This window comes from Lepisma saccharinum, chromosome 6 (assembly GCF_977018435.1).
Source record: "Lepisma saccharinum chromosome 6, izLepSacc3.1, whole genome shotgun sequence".
Classification (NCBI taxonomy): domain Eukaryota; kingdom Metazoa; phylum Arthropoda; class Insecta; order Zygentoma; family Lepismatidae; genus Lepisma; species Lepisma saccharinum.
In genome coordinates, this window is record NC_139234.1 from 72,814,961 (window position 1) to 72,829,484 (window position 14,524).

The 14,524-nt window shown below is 39.0% G+C and overlaps 1 protein-coding gene across 1 annotated transcript in view; it reads right to left on the reverse strand.

Moving 5' to 3' along the window:
* Nucleotides 1-14,524, reverse strand: part of thoc5 (THO complex subunit 5) — a 58,662-nt gene that overhangs the window by 36,409 nt on the left and 7,729 nt on the right. The window contains exons 4-7 of the mRNA XM_083124153.1: nucleotides 8,213-8,427; nucleotides 7,943-8,018; nucleotides 3,498-3,683; nucleotides 1,156-1,288 (exon numbers count right to left, since the gene is read on the reverse strand). Of these exons, the coding sequence (XP_082980279.1) occupies nucleotides 1,156-1,288; nucleotides 3,498-3,683; nucleotides 7,943-8,018; nucleotides 8,213-8,427 (610 nt within the window). The remainder of the gene's footprint in view (nucleotides 1-1,155; nucleotides 1,289-3,497; nucleotides 3,684-7,942; nucleotides 8,019-8,212; nucleotides 8,428-14,524) is intronic.

A 14,524-nucleotide genomic window follows, 5' to 3' on the forward strand; every position in this document is an offset into this window, starting at 1 on the left:
CGACGAGAAGAGGACGACGGCCTGCTGAGAGATCGCGACAGCACGAGGCGGCAACAAGCGAGAAGTCCATAGCAGTCCGGATTAAGCCAACCGAAGAATCTGCAAGAATAAAACAAGTCGCCGATTTGCCTGCCGTCTCTTATCGTCATCTTCGATCTCTCCAGCGGACACCTGTCACCGTCGCCGACGCCAGAAGCCGAGGGCCAGACCAACAGCAAGGGGTGAGTAGCGTTCAACAACACAGGCTCCCAACAATCCTTCATCAGCCTCCTTAAGGGTAGAGGTGGTTAGCCAAGTCAAACTTAAGACCTACTGTATTTATCTGAGCTACGTCCCGGCGTGACTCGATCCCGTACCTTACCCGACGTCACGCTACAATATATAACCCTAAACATATTCATAAGTGTAGCATATTGATTAAGGGAACCTGAAAAAGTTCAGAACCACAGTGCATGTAAATTGAGTGTGCAGTAAGCAAACTTCCTTTTTGCTCAGCATCATTGTGTGATTCAATTCTCTCTGGATGAGACAATATGTGATGGTATCATCATTAAAAAAAAGCTATTTGACACCAAGTAAAATTCAGTATGTTTTCTTAAGCAATTAAAGAAACATGGCATAAAATGAACACCTCGGGAGTATAACTTGATAAATCCACAAAAGTATGAAACTGAGAAAATCACAGATGAAAGTTCATCAATTGCATCCAGGTTTGTGGGGATAAGCAGATGTTCTCGTGCGTATCTGACTCACCGGCTACTGAAGGAACTTCATTCACTATCGTGCAGCAAGTTTAGACTGTGCAGCAACTGAATCCAACATTAACTCAATTTTGAATGAGGTGAGGTCTATCAAGCTTTATTACCAAGGAGCTCATATTATGAATTTTGTTGCAATGACAGTCTTGGTGTAAGAAAAATGGCACATGTTAGGGAGCTTTCAGACTGAAGTAACAAGCAACAAGTGACATGCTCCTCCAGTCTGTAAGAAAAGCATTCACTGTGAACGCAAAACCAAGGTGCATGATGCACAGTACTGACAGAAATGACCCAATCTGACTAACAGGGGAGTGACAAGAGGCACATGCAGCTTGTCATGTCACTTGTTGCTTCGGACTGAAAGTTTGCACAAATAGCATTTAAGATATAAACTCACCACAGGCAGCTTTATAAGCATCAGCTTGAACGTACAGAATATACAAGGGCCTTGGGAGCAAATGTGCTATCTGGTGCTGTGTCCTGATTTTGTCAATTGGTAATCCAAGGTATTCCTGCAAGGGCTTTGTTACCTACGAAAATAAAAACATTAATAAATAGAGAATGGATTTTAAGGTGCAACATTATGGTTTGGCAAGGGAAAATAGGTTCCGTAAATTGAAAAAGGTGCAAAAAAAAAAGGTGCTGTTAAATGCCTTTATTCACGTCTCTAAACCAGTTACATTAACATTCTTTATTCAATATTGTAGCAAATAATATAATTTATGATATAATTTATATTATACCACTTTATAGCTCTCGTTCTGCTCTAGAAAATGAGACTATAGGATTTTAAGGTGTTCAAGAAAAGTGATTTTTTTTATTTTTCTGTGCAATTTTTTTAACAAAACATGAAAGAAAAGGAAGGAAAAAGGTGCTGAAGCATCAAAGAGGGGGGTATAAAGGGGATAAATGTGTTAATCTCATAAAAAGGAGCAACGAAGTGTGTTCATTTTACTTTCCTACAATACATGTCTGAAACGATCGGTATGAAAACAGCTATATTTTTGGAAAGGTGATGCACCTTAAAATCAGTTTCCTATTAATAAGTACAAAGCATATCATACGAACTTTACGTTATTCAGGTACACATCTCTCATAAAATAGGACTGAGTCAATCCCACTACAGTATCACTACTAATTATCGATGATACCAATACTGGAAAATTGTAATTTGTAAACTAGATTTCACAGCAAGTATATCATAACTAGGGCTCGGAAGTTGAAGACCTATAAATTGCCAAAAAAATACCTATAAAGAGACCTAAAAATATCAAAAAACGGACCTAAAACCGGAAAAAAAAGGATGTATAAATAAATGTGACCCAAATTAATTAATAACTTCAGTTTCAATTACATATTTAATGAATAAAAAAATACAAAATTCTGGTGGTATGGAACACACGGTCTCGATTCTGGGAAGGTTCAAATATATTTCTTTCGTTAATTATTTTTAAATTTCTTTACTACAGAAAGGATGTTTAAGAGATGATAAACTGATGATGATTCAAATTGAGAATGGGCAGTAAAAACATAGTCGAAAGAAGGTGAAGTTGCAAAAAAAAGGACAAATAAAACCCACCTTTTTCTGTCCTACAATGACCCAAAATAAACATATATTGTGTTCGGCCTCGTATTCGGACACTAGGGAAAAAAAAAGGATTTTTCCTCAACTTCCGAGCCCTAATCATAACCATCTGTCAGAGCTTTGCATTAAAATATTCATAATTTCACACGAGAGAATCATTTAATCACAAAATCCACTTCTCCATACAATGTAGTTGCAAAAATAATGAAAGTTACGCATTTTACATTTCCCCCCCAGGATATTTAGCACCCATGAAAGTGTTGTGATACATTGGTGTAGGTATTGGCTCAGCTCAGCCACTCATAAATGTCACAAAAGTGTTTCGCCCTGAATGTAAGCTTGCAACAAGTCAAGCATATCTGACAAATCTGGAAATAAATTTTCAAATAGAAAAATACTTCCTGGTTATGAGGTCTCCCAATAGTACAAGGGTGAGTAAAATAAAAACCTTATTTCCTTTCCACTTCTTTTTTACCCATAGACATATGCATGCAGGATTACACAAATTTGCCATTTCCACCACAATGTTCATCTGCACATATTTTAGAGTGAGCTGGAAACCTCTAGGAAAATAATCTTTGGGTTGTTGTACCCGTATTCCTGTACAGGCACATTAATATCAATATATATTAGGGCTGAGATTGGTTGGAATTCATCTGTCGATACCAGCAAATACTTTTCCGGCATTTTGGTCATTCAAGGGGTCAACAAAAATGCTGCACGATACTTTCGCAGAGTCTAATTATTCTAGAAGTGAGTGTTTCCTTTTACCTTCTTTGATTTTTACTTAGCCCTTTTGGCCCTCCTTGCTTTTATCCAATATACATATATATATATAAAAGAGTGTTTATTAGATTTTTTGTTTTTGTCCAATTTATGCACACATAGGCTAACAGGGACTGGACATACAGTTTAAAGTGGAATCCGAACCAATATATGCCTCTCCCATGTATCGAACCTGGTACCCTTTCATTACAAGGCTACGTTACCACTATATATGTATAAAGAAATGAACTCATGCACATGAATAAAATCCATAGTCCTTGCACACTAGGACCAATTGCTACAATGACTTATTGTATTTTGGCTAAGCTTTCTACTTATTTGGGAACAAAGTTTAGCTTCAACTATAAAAAAGACATCATCAGCATTACCTCCAAAATATTCTTCAATCGTGGAGCAAGTGTTTCCAACTGGTCCTGTTTCTTCTGACTCTCCTTTGCAACATTGGATTTCTTCTCCTGCAACTCGTGGCAGAGAGCAGACAGCTGCTTCCTCTGGTGAAGCTCCCAGTCAAGACGGGCCAACTTCAGTTGATGTGGATCTCCCACAGTCAATTCCTATGAAAATAATGGCTTTATTAAAAAAAATGCTAGCTTGCTCTTACCAGAAGCTGTAGTTGTCCAGGGATAAAAATAATTCTTGGATTTCTCACCTGCATGTCAAGGGAATGGAGAAAGTGTACAAGGAACAGGTTAAAAAAACACACCCACATTAACCTTTTGGGACCCAAGTGTATCGATCGAGATACCCAAATGTAACCCTCCCGGTACCAAGCATTTCGATCGAGATGCTGTGTCAAGGTCGTAGTTTTTACATTATAACTTTTCTATTTTTGGCTAGAATTTCGATTTTTTTTTATATATTGTTCCTAACGCATGTATTTAACAGAAATGTTTTTTTTTGCATTCTTTTTGTCTTCATGAAAATGGAGGGGAAAAGGCGGGAAAAGTGACTTCTCTTATTCGTCTCTTTTCAATGTCAAATTTTTGCCGACAAAGGAAGGCTGGCTTTGTTGTTCTAAAGCAATGCTTTTTCACTCTCTCCTGTTAACTGCATTCGAAGGAAGCTTGTTTATCAGTATCCGATGTCAAAATGAAAGTTTTCCGTGAGGGTGCAAGCAGGGGGAGGGGGAAAACTGGTTGTTGAATCTGCATTGTGAGAATGAAATTTCAAAACATGCTGAAGGAAACCTTTGTTTTTTTAGCACAAGTGTCCACAAGTTGCGACAGGGGTTACCTTGCATTGTCTAAAAATAGAATTTCAAGCAGCTGCAAGAATCGGCGCTCATTTTTCACTGCGTTCTAGCTTTTCGTCCGTGAATGTTGTGCGTAGGTGTCGTTTTGTGCCCAAGTGTGAGGACATTTTTTGGGTGAAGTGATAATTTTTTAAAATAATTTTTGGGGGGTTTCTCCCTTCCCACTCCATATATACGCCAAATTTGCACAAATTTTGCATTTTGACATTTTTTTCGGGGGGAGGAACACCATTTTTTTTTACCATGAAGTGGACTGTCAAGCTCTTCTTCCACCTACTCGACCAATGTATCCTCAACACCTACCTGCTCTTCAAGACATTTCATCAGAACGTGAGGCACTGTGAGTTCCGTGAGAAGTTGGCTATAAGTCTTTAAAAAAAGTATTTTTTTAGGGATTTCCCCCCTTTCCCCCTCCATATGTACGCCGAATGTGCATAAATTATATATCGTCTGAATCTGTGATTCATTCTGCGTACAACGGTATATCTTTCATATCTCTAGGGCATTTAGTTATAATCATTTCAAGGTACCGCTGCATTTTGAAGCTTGAATCAGTCGCATGCCGACCATTCCTTTTGGGGGTACAACTCAAGTTACATTGGTCATATGAAAATAATGCAAATATTTTTGTGTTTCTTCCATGTCGACACTGTCATGTACTTTTTTCTTGAGGGGAGGGTGAGGGAACCAAATTTTTTTACCGAAATTTTGGAATTTTGAGAGTAAGCCCCCTCTCCCCCGCCACATATACGCCGAATTTGCTTAAATTTTATATAGTCTGAATCTCTGGTTCATTCCGCGTACAACAGTATATCACTCATCTCTCTAGGGCAATTAGCCTCCGATCTACATTCATTTAATTGAAACTATGAATCTTGCTCAAAATAGGCTTGGGCATCAAGGGGGTTACATGTGAAAATGGCCTTGGGCACCAAAAGGTTAAAGCTGCCTCCAGGACTCTCTTAACTTGTAAGGTACCTGGAGGCAACTTCGGTGTGTTTATTTTAACTGTTACCTTGTCATATTTTGCTCCCATTCCATTGAATGAAGGTGGGAAACCAGTGAAACATCAGTTTCTTTTTTTATTTTTATCTCTGGACAACTACAGCTTCAGGTAAGAGAAGCATGTGGCACAAGAGGATTCTTCGGTTAGTAATGTCTGTGTTAAGCTTTTCGATGTTCAATGAGTAAAAAGGAATGAAACAATCCATTGTAGCTTTAACGAAACCACTATATGAAATTTCATATCCTGCTGCCTTTAAAGGACCAAAATGCATTCTGGTATAATAAAAATAAGGAAAGTCATCGTGGTTGTTCAACTTTATGACTACAATGTGATGTTAGACAAGTTTAACCTGTTGAAAGGTTAAGTTAGGCAACGGTTCCCAATCTGTGCTCCACTGAGCATGTAATGCTCCACAATGAATTTAAAGTTCCAATTTTTAATAATTTTCTGAGGAAAAATAAATTTCTAAATTTGACGTTTAGATTTTTTTTAAAATAATTTGTGCTCTTCATGCAGTAAAATATCTAAATGATAACTACAGGGTGGCGCACGAAATGATACTCCATTGACTTTTTGAATGAAATTAATATTTATGTATTAATTTTAATATATTTTTTTCCTAGGAAACCTTAATCCATGGAGATTTACTGCCAGAGGCTGTAGTTCACTGAATCTTCACCGTGGTGCTAGCAGTCCAGTGTAGCAGCGTGGCTGACAAAGGAAGGCTCATGCCAGAACATCGTGCAGCAATAGTGTTGTTGTTCGCTGAAACCAAAAGCATTGTTGGTGCACAGAGACGTTTCTGTGCCCAATTCAACACACGTTGGGCTCCAAGCAAGAGAACAATTCACAAACTCCATGAACAATTGCAGGTTCAAGGGACATTACTGGAACCGAAACGGCCGCAAGTGAATAGTGTCCGTATGCCGGAAAACATCGAAAGTGTACGGGTCGCTATGCAAAGAAGCCCCAGTAAGTCCTGTAGAAAAGCAGCTACCCAACTGGGTATATCGAGATGCTCTCTGCAAAGAATTCTCAAAAGTGATCTTCACCTGTACCCCTATAAAATAACAGATGTGCAGAAACTGACACCAGAAAAGATTCAGCGGAGACTGGTATTCGCTGAATGGGCTGAGGGACATATGGATGTTATCAACAATATGTGGTTTTCGGATGAGGCTCACTTTCACTTGGACGGAGTGGTGAATAGACAAAATATGCGATTTTCATCTACCGACAAGTGCTCCATCAAAAGGAAAGACATTCTCCCAGGATTACAGTGTGGGCCGCTATTTCAACGCATGGACTCGTTGGACCATTCTTTTTCGATGAAAATGTTAACAGTGAGCGTTACCTGGACATGCTTCGTAATCAATTTATTCCTCAGCTTCTTGTGAAGGATTTGCCATTTAACACACGATGGTTTATGCAGGATGGTGCAAGACCGCATACTTCCAATGTGGTCTTGGATTTCTTGCACAAGATAACTTCCGCGTCATTTCAAACAGGTTTCCAGAACGCTTAAATGGTGGTCAGTATTGGCCTCCCAATAGTCCAGACCTTAATCCCTGTGACTATTTCCTGTGGGGATTTCTGAAAGAAAGGATTTTTGCAAAACATCCAGAAAATCTCATGGATTTGAGAACATTAATTACGCAAGCTTTCACTGAAATTACAGAAGACAAGTGTCGGAGGGGGATCAATAACCTAACTGTTCGTTTGACTACAGTTGTGCAGTGCAATGGTGGTCATATTGAGCATGTTTTGCATTGAAACATTTTTTCACATTGCTATTTTCACTGCAATGTATGTTTTTTTTAAAAAAATGTTGCTTACTAAAGTTTTTACACTAAAAACAAATGGGGTATCATTTCGTGCGCCACCCTGTAATAACTTAAAATACACAGTTGGTTAAAAATGCACACAGATACGTGCTTTTGGCATAAAGGTAAGGATAGTGCTTAGTGTTGAATTTCTCTCTTAAAAAGGACTCCTGAACCCAAAAAGTTTGGAAACCCCTGTATTATATTATTTTAGGTACATTTAGGGTACATTCGTTAGCATAGTCTACAATAATAGACTAAAAGACAAATAATCAGGTGGCCAATTTCTACGACATAGGTCTACAAAAACCTACGTCCCAGTAATGATTATATAGAGAAGTAATCTATGGTGTCAGGATTCTCGCCATAATAAACTTGTGACAACATGTGTGTCCCGCCCTCTTGATTGTATAACACTAATCCCCATTCACACCAATGTCAATTTACTCACAAGGAAGAGCAAACTCTCAGTTAACCCACAAATCAGTTCAATATGTGTTGCACTAATGGAAACAACAGGTAAGTTGGGAGTAAAAGGAGGGTTATCTTTACCCTCCAAGGGTAACCCAGACTTTCATGACTCGCTATGTTCATTGCACCTTCCATATTGGCACAATAGAAGATGATCGTTACTCGAGGATGACCCTGACCATGGATCTTTTTACTCACGAGTAAGTACAACGGGCATTAAACTGTTTAAAAATGTACTTTCAAAAAGCATGCTATACTTACGGCTCTGCTTATAGACTCAGGTGCCTCTTGGAAAAATTGATCAACAGGAACCAGCTCAATCTCTTCATCTTTGGACCTGAAACACAGTAGCATAAACACCAATGAGAGAGAAGATAAAATGTGTAAAATTCAACAAGAACATGACATTAATTTGCAAACAAAAGATCCTATTACTACCACCTACATCACAAGTAAAGAAACACTGAAAGATATCACTGTGCAACACCATGAGAAATTATTTCTGTACAGTTTAAAAAAAAAAATACTTACTTGAATTCACGACACTTCGTAACCTCCTTCTTCAAGTGAAGGATCTCGTAGAGCAAATTTTGCAGCTGCAAATGGTAACTATCAACCTGTAGTTTTACAACATGTAACGTATTCCTTGACTTCTTTGTGCGAAATTTCTCTAGTCGGTTCAATTTCTTCAGCAAAACAAACAGCAAAGATGCAGATATCCTCTTCTCAGCAATTTCTGCTGATGCCTGCAACACAATTTTTAACATATGAACAAATGACAACTTGAAGGCATGTTATAATGCAAGCACTTGTATTCAGAAATACAAAAAAATAAGAAAAAAATACATCAAGTGTTAAAAATAAAATGCAAAAATGGGTTCAAAACTGCAGTCACAAGGTGTAAATGTAAGTGTAGTAGTCTTTAGTTTGCCAATTAAAAAAATTAGGTCAGGCAAGTAGAAAATTTCTCATATGTCAATGCTATTGGTGACAATCATAGGTAGTTGTTTTAAAGAAATCATAAAATTTACTACTTAAACACTAAAAAAAGTAACTTGCCACATGTTCTTATTTCTTCGGAGGGGGGGAGAGATTTCATATGTTACCCTTCAGTCACAGAAACTTATATTTTACTTTCTATTATTATTATATTACAGTGGTCCCTTTATAATCTGGCACTTCGCCAATCCGGCCCCTCCGGTAGTCCAGCGTTGAGCGAGTGCAGAGCGTGAAAGGGAAAAGAAGTTACAGCATGTCGGTGTCAGAGACCTTGCCACGAGGTAAACACTAGGCTCAGTATAGCGATCTGTGCGCATCATTGTTGCACACGCAACCTCATGTGCACCGTGTGTTCAAAACTAAACAATCAACAGATGGCCATCGCTGACGATGAAGAAAACATTGATGGTGAGTTACAATTGCAGAAAAGCTCGTGGACACAGGTGACGAGCTGGCAACAGACGACGTAAGCAAGTGGCTCGCCGGTGGAGAAGAAGAAAACAACCAGGTCTTGACAGATGACAACATAATCGAGGAAGTGGCAACTAAAGAAGAGCATGATGAGGGGGATGAGGGAGAAGAAGCAGCAACTGTTAAAACAATACCTCACAACGCTGCTATGGATTCCTTCACTATGTCCATTACATTACAGAAGAAAATGGTGATATCTTGGTGTTAAAACAACTTCAAGAAAAATTGTTAAAAGTGTCATTTCCAGCAAAAAAAAAAAAAAAAAAAAAAAATTGGCACTATTTTTTAGACCTGTTCCCTCAAAGGAATAATACAAATACACTGTACGACAGTGCAGAAATATAAGTTTTTCTTTTATTTTTGTTATAGCGTAAACCGAACACGACTGGCCTTTCCTCAGTTTCTTTCCAAGCGGGGAAAATGTAATCTCATCGCATGGTTACCAGGTGCACGTAAGTAACACTATTTTCATGAAAATTTCCAAGTTTCTTTTTATTGTTTTCAGAAATTGCATGATGTGTATACAGTTTCGAAACACACCTTTTGTGGCACTGAAACACCAGCAGTGTTGCCAATGCACAGTCTTAATTTCTAAAAACAACGATTTTCCTAGTTCCCCCTTAACCTTTTGAGTCCCAAGGCCGTTTTCACAAGTAAGCCTCTCGGTCCCGAGCCGATTTTGAGCAAAATGCAGAGTTTCAATTAAATGAGTGTAGATCGGAGACTAATTGCCCTAGAGAGATGAGGGATATACCGTTGTACGCGGAATGAACCAGAGATTCAGACTATATGAAATTTATGCAAATTCGGCGTATATATGGAATGGGAAAGAGGGGGAATCCCCTGAAAATACTTGTTTTTTTTAAAAAATGGGGATTCGCCCCCCCGCCCCCCCCCCCCCCCCGAAAAAAGGATTTGAAAAGTTCAAAATGCACATTGAAATTATCGCTGGCATGTAAGGAACACAAAAATATTTGCATTATTATCATATGACCAATGTAACTTGAGTTGTACATCCCAAAAAGGAATGGTCGGCATGCCACTGATTCAAGCTTCAAAATGCAGCGGTACCTTGAAATGACTTTAGCTCAGAGACTATTTGCCCTGGAGATATGAACTATATACCGTTGTACGCAGAATGAATCACAGATTCAGACGATATATAATTTATGCACCTTCGGCGTATATATGGAGGGGGAAAGGGGGGAAATCCCCTGAAAATACTTTTTTAAAAAAATGGGGTTTCGCCACCCCCCCCCCCGAAAAAAAGGCTATGAAAAGTTCAAAATGCACATAGAAATTATCGATGGCATGTAAGGAACACAAAAATATTTGCATCATTGTCGTATGACCAATGTAACTTGAGTTGTACCCCCAAAAGGAATGGTGGGCACGCCACTGATTCAAGCTTCAAAATGCAGCGGTACCTTGAAATGACTATAGCTCAGAAACTAAATGCCCTAGAGATATGAAAGATATACCGTTGTACGCAGAATGAATCACAGATTCAGACGATATATAACTTATGCACATTCGGCGTACATATGGAGGGGGAAAGGGGGGGAAATCCCCTCAAAAATACTTTTCTTAAAAAATGGCGTTTCCCCCCGCCCGCCCCCCAAAAAAATTTCAAAATGCACAAAATGCAAAATTTATGCAAATTTGGCGTATATATGGAGGGGAAAGGGAGAAAACCCCCAAAAATTATTTTTAAAAATTGTTGAAATGTTTGAAATTTATATTTTCCCTTGAAACGAGAAGTCCCTTTTCCCGCCTTTTCACCTCCATTTTCATGAAGAAAAAAAAAGGTGCAAGAAACATTTCTGTTAAATACATGTGTTAGGAACAATATAAAAGAAAAAAATCGAAATTCTAGCCAAAAATAGAAAAGTTATAACGTAAAAACTACGACCTTGACACAGCGTCTCGATCGAGACGCTTGGGACCGTGAGGGTTACAGTTGGGTATCTCGTTCGAGACGCTTGGGATCCAAAAGGTTGAAGATGCCTCATCCGATTGGTTATTGGTAGAAATGAACATTTCTTTTTTCACTGCCATAAATGACGAACTAATCCACCTAACCAAACTGAAAATTAGCGACGGCATGTCCGTACATGTGTGTTATGTGCCATTTTTTATGCTTTGTAAAAAAATTCATTTACACTTCCTGTTACATCTGGTAACACTGGATGGACACTAATGAAATCCAATCACAGGCCTGCGATGAAAAAAATACAAGGGAAGTGATAGGTGAACTTTATGTATTTTGTGGTGCCAAGTTAAAAAAAAATAAAGAAAAATGTCTATCACGTCACGTTTTCTTGAAAAAATTAATTGTACGTGGATTTGTATGAACATTTACCATAAATATGTTGTTTCGGCGTGGAATATCTTCCCTCCCTGACTGACCATCATTCTACCGTGATGAAACGATACCCCTATGTGACTCCCCCCCCCCCTCCCGTTGCAATCGCTCTCGACCAATAGCATCGTGCAAATCCTTATCTTGGTTCGCCGACTGCGCAGGAACGCTCGCTAAGCCAGCGTAATCGGCAGTCACCATCCAGTTGTGTTGAGCTTTATCTGGATTGATCCTGAACGTGTTATTCGTAAGACTGAATTCTCGCGACTTGTCTGGAGGCAGCAGAAATGATATAAAACAGATGTCCTCATGAGGGACTCAGTTTATCGTTCTTTAACCCAGCAGATCATGTACTTACCGTGTTCGTAGTAAGATAAAAGACGTGGAAATTTGTAAGTTCGTCTCAATTTGTCTTTCATGTGTAGTGTCATGCGTGCACTGATACAGTGACAAGTGGAAACTGCATCACAAAAACAATTGTAACTGGTGCTTTCCTCTGTGCGTTTCGTGAACCATGGCTTCGAGTTCGAGACGTTCTGAAAATGTGCCAGATGACTTTTGTTACATATGCAGCGAATATAGTGTTCTTAAACATTGTATGAGGAGCATTACAATCTATGTAAGAAAACTTTATCTTGCGTATTTTGGCATGAAACTCGGAGACCAGGACAAATCGTGGGCTCCTCATAAAGTGTGTGTGCAGTGTCTCAATGATCTACGATTATGGCTCAACGGAAAGAAGACTGCCTTCCGCTTTGGAATTCCTATGACATGGAAGGAGCCGAGAAACCACTGTGATGATTGTAACTTTTGTGCCTGCCATGTCCGTGGGTATAACCGAAAAAATCACACGCTAATCTCTTATCCTGAGAACATTCTATCGGCCATACGTCCTGTTCCTCATGGACCTGATGTGCCAGTGCCTTTGCCTCCAACTGAATTACCAGTCATCTCTTCAGAGTGATCAGACTCGGAACATCCAGACGGTCAAGGCTCCGATACCGAATATAAGCCCTCCTGGAGGCGATTCACCTCAGCCCTTCTCTCAGGTTGAACTTAATGATCTGACTAGAGATCTGGGCCTTTTGAAAGAGGCAGCTGAATTGTTGGGCTCCAGATTGAAAGAAAAACATTTATTGGCCAAAGGAACCACGTTTTATTGGCACAGGAATCGAGAAAAGGACTTTGTTCAGTACTTTGAGAAAGCGGAGAACCTGGTCTATTGTTCTGATGTTCCCGGATTGATGAGCAAATTTTATATCACCTACGATAAAGATGAATGGAGGCTGTTTATAGATTCATCGACAAGGAGCCTGAAAGCTGTGCTTCTTCATCACGGAAGCCAGTATGCATCTGTACCAGTTGTACACTCTGTACATTTACAAGAACGCTACGAATACCTGGCTCTCGCCCTCAACAAAATAAAATATGCCGACCACGGTTGGACCATTTGCGGTGATTTGAAAGTTATCTCCATGGTTCTTGGTCAACAAGGCAGATATACAAAGTTCCCATGTTTCATTTGTGAGTGGGACAGCCGTACAAAGACTCAACGTTGGGTCAAGAAAGAATGGGCAAAAATACAAAATCTTGAACCAGGCACCAAGAATGTGATTCGGAACAGCTTAGTTGACCCAAAAAAAGTATTGTTACCCCCGTTGCATATCAAATTAGGTGTAATGAAGCAATTTGTCAAGGCTATTCCAAAAGATGGCGATTGTTTCAAATACCTGTGCAAAAAGTTTCCAGGTTTATCCACAGCCAAGTTGACAGGGAATCTTTGTTGGTCCAGATATCCGCAAGCACATGAAGGATAAAGACTTTGAGACTAGCATGACAACAAAGGAGAAAGAAGCGTGGGTTGCTTTCAAAGATGTGGTCAGTACATTTCTGGGGAATTACAAGGATCCTGACTATAAAGCAACTGTTATGAATATGCTGGACAAATTTCAAGCGTTGGGTTGCTCCATGACTGTCAAACTACATTTCCTTCACTCACATGTGAACTATTTCCCCGAAAATTTAGGAGCAGTCAGCGAAGAACAGGGTGAAAGGTTCCACGAAGATATTAAAGATATGGAGTGCAAATATCAAGGACGATGGGACAAGAATATGCTCGCCGACTACTGTTGGATGTTAACACGAGAGAGGCCTGAGATTGCACATAAAAGAAGAACGTCAAAAAGAAGTTTCAAAGGCAAAAGGGTACATACGTAAATATAAACTTTGTTTGTGTTTGGTTTTGTTGTTTGTTCAGTTTACAATTTGTGTCAAACGTTCATGTACACATACATTGGTCCTCGTGGTCAATCGTCTATTTTATGTACGTTACCTTAATACACACAAATGAACATAATACGTTGGTGCTTTTTTTTCTAGAAACTTCACCATAACGGGATGTTAAAAGTGTAAACGCAAGGGAACTTTGTGTTTTTCTCTCGACCAGAGGCGGCTCGTGCAATCTGTCAACAGTGGTTTTCTTACATTTAAACCTATAAAAAAAGAAAATCAATTGCTAATAAATCAATTTGCATCACCAAGCATAGATTTTACATAGATTTAAATGGATCAAAACCACTGTTGCCAGATAGTGCATGCAAAATTGTTCGCGAAAATTCCTTTTCACATAGGATTTTAGCAAAAATATCGATATCGATTGTACAAAAAATCCTGACGTGATGGTAAAAAATGGAGGTCATTTTCGAAATCAGCACACCCAATAACATAAAACTCAGAGAACACGTCTCTTGTATTTTTCAACAACTTCAATTTCACAGGCCTGTGTAATTGTTTCCCAGTTTAAAAATATATGCATGAACAAGGCTTCAATTTGGTATAAGGATTATATGTGTACCACTTCTGGTTCAAAAGTTGTACTATCCCCAACTCCGGGTTGCATTGTAAATGGAACACCCCGTAGATCAATGCTGGAGATAATCATGGAGAAAAAAAGAAATTGGTTGGGTCACTGGATGAAAAGAAACTGTATCCTAAGGGATGGTCAATGGAAA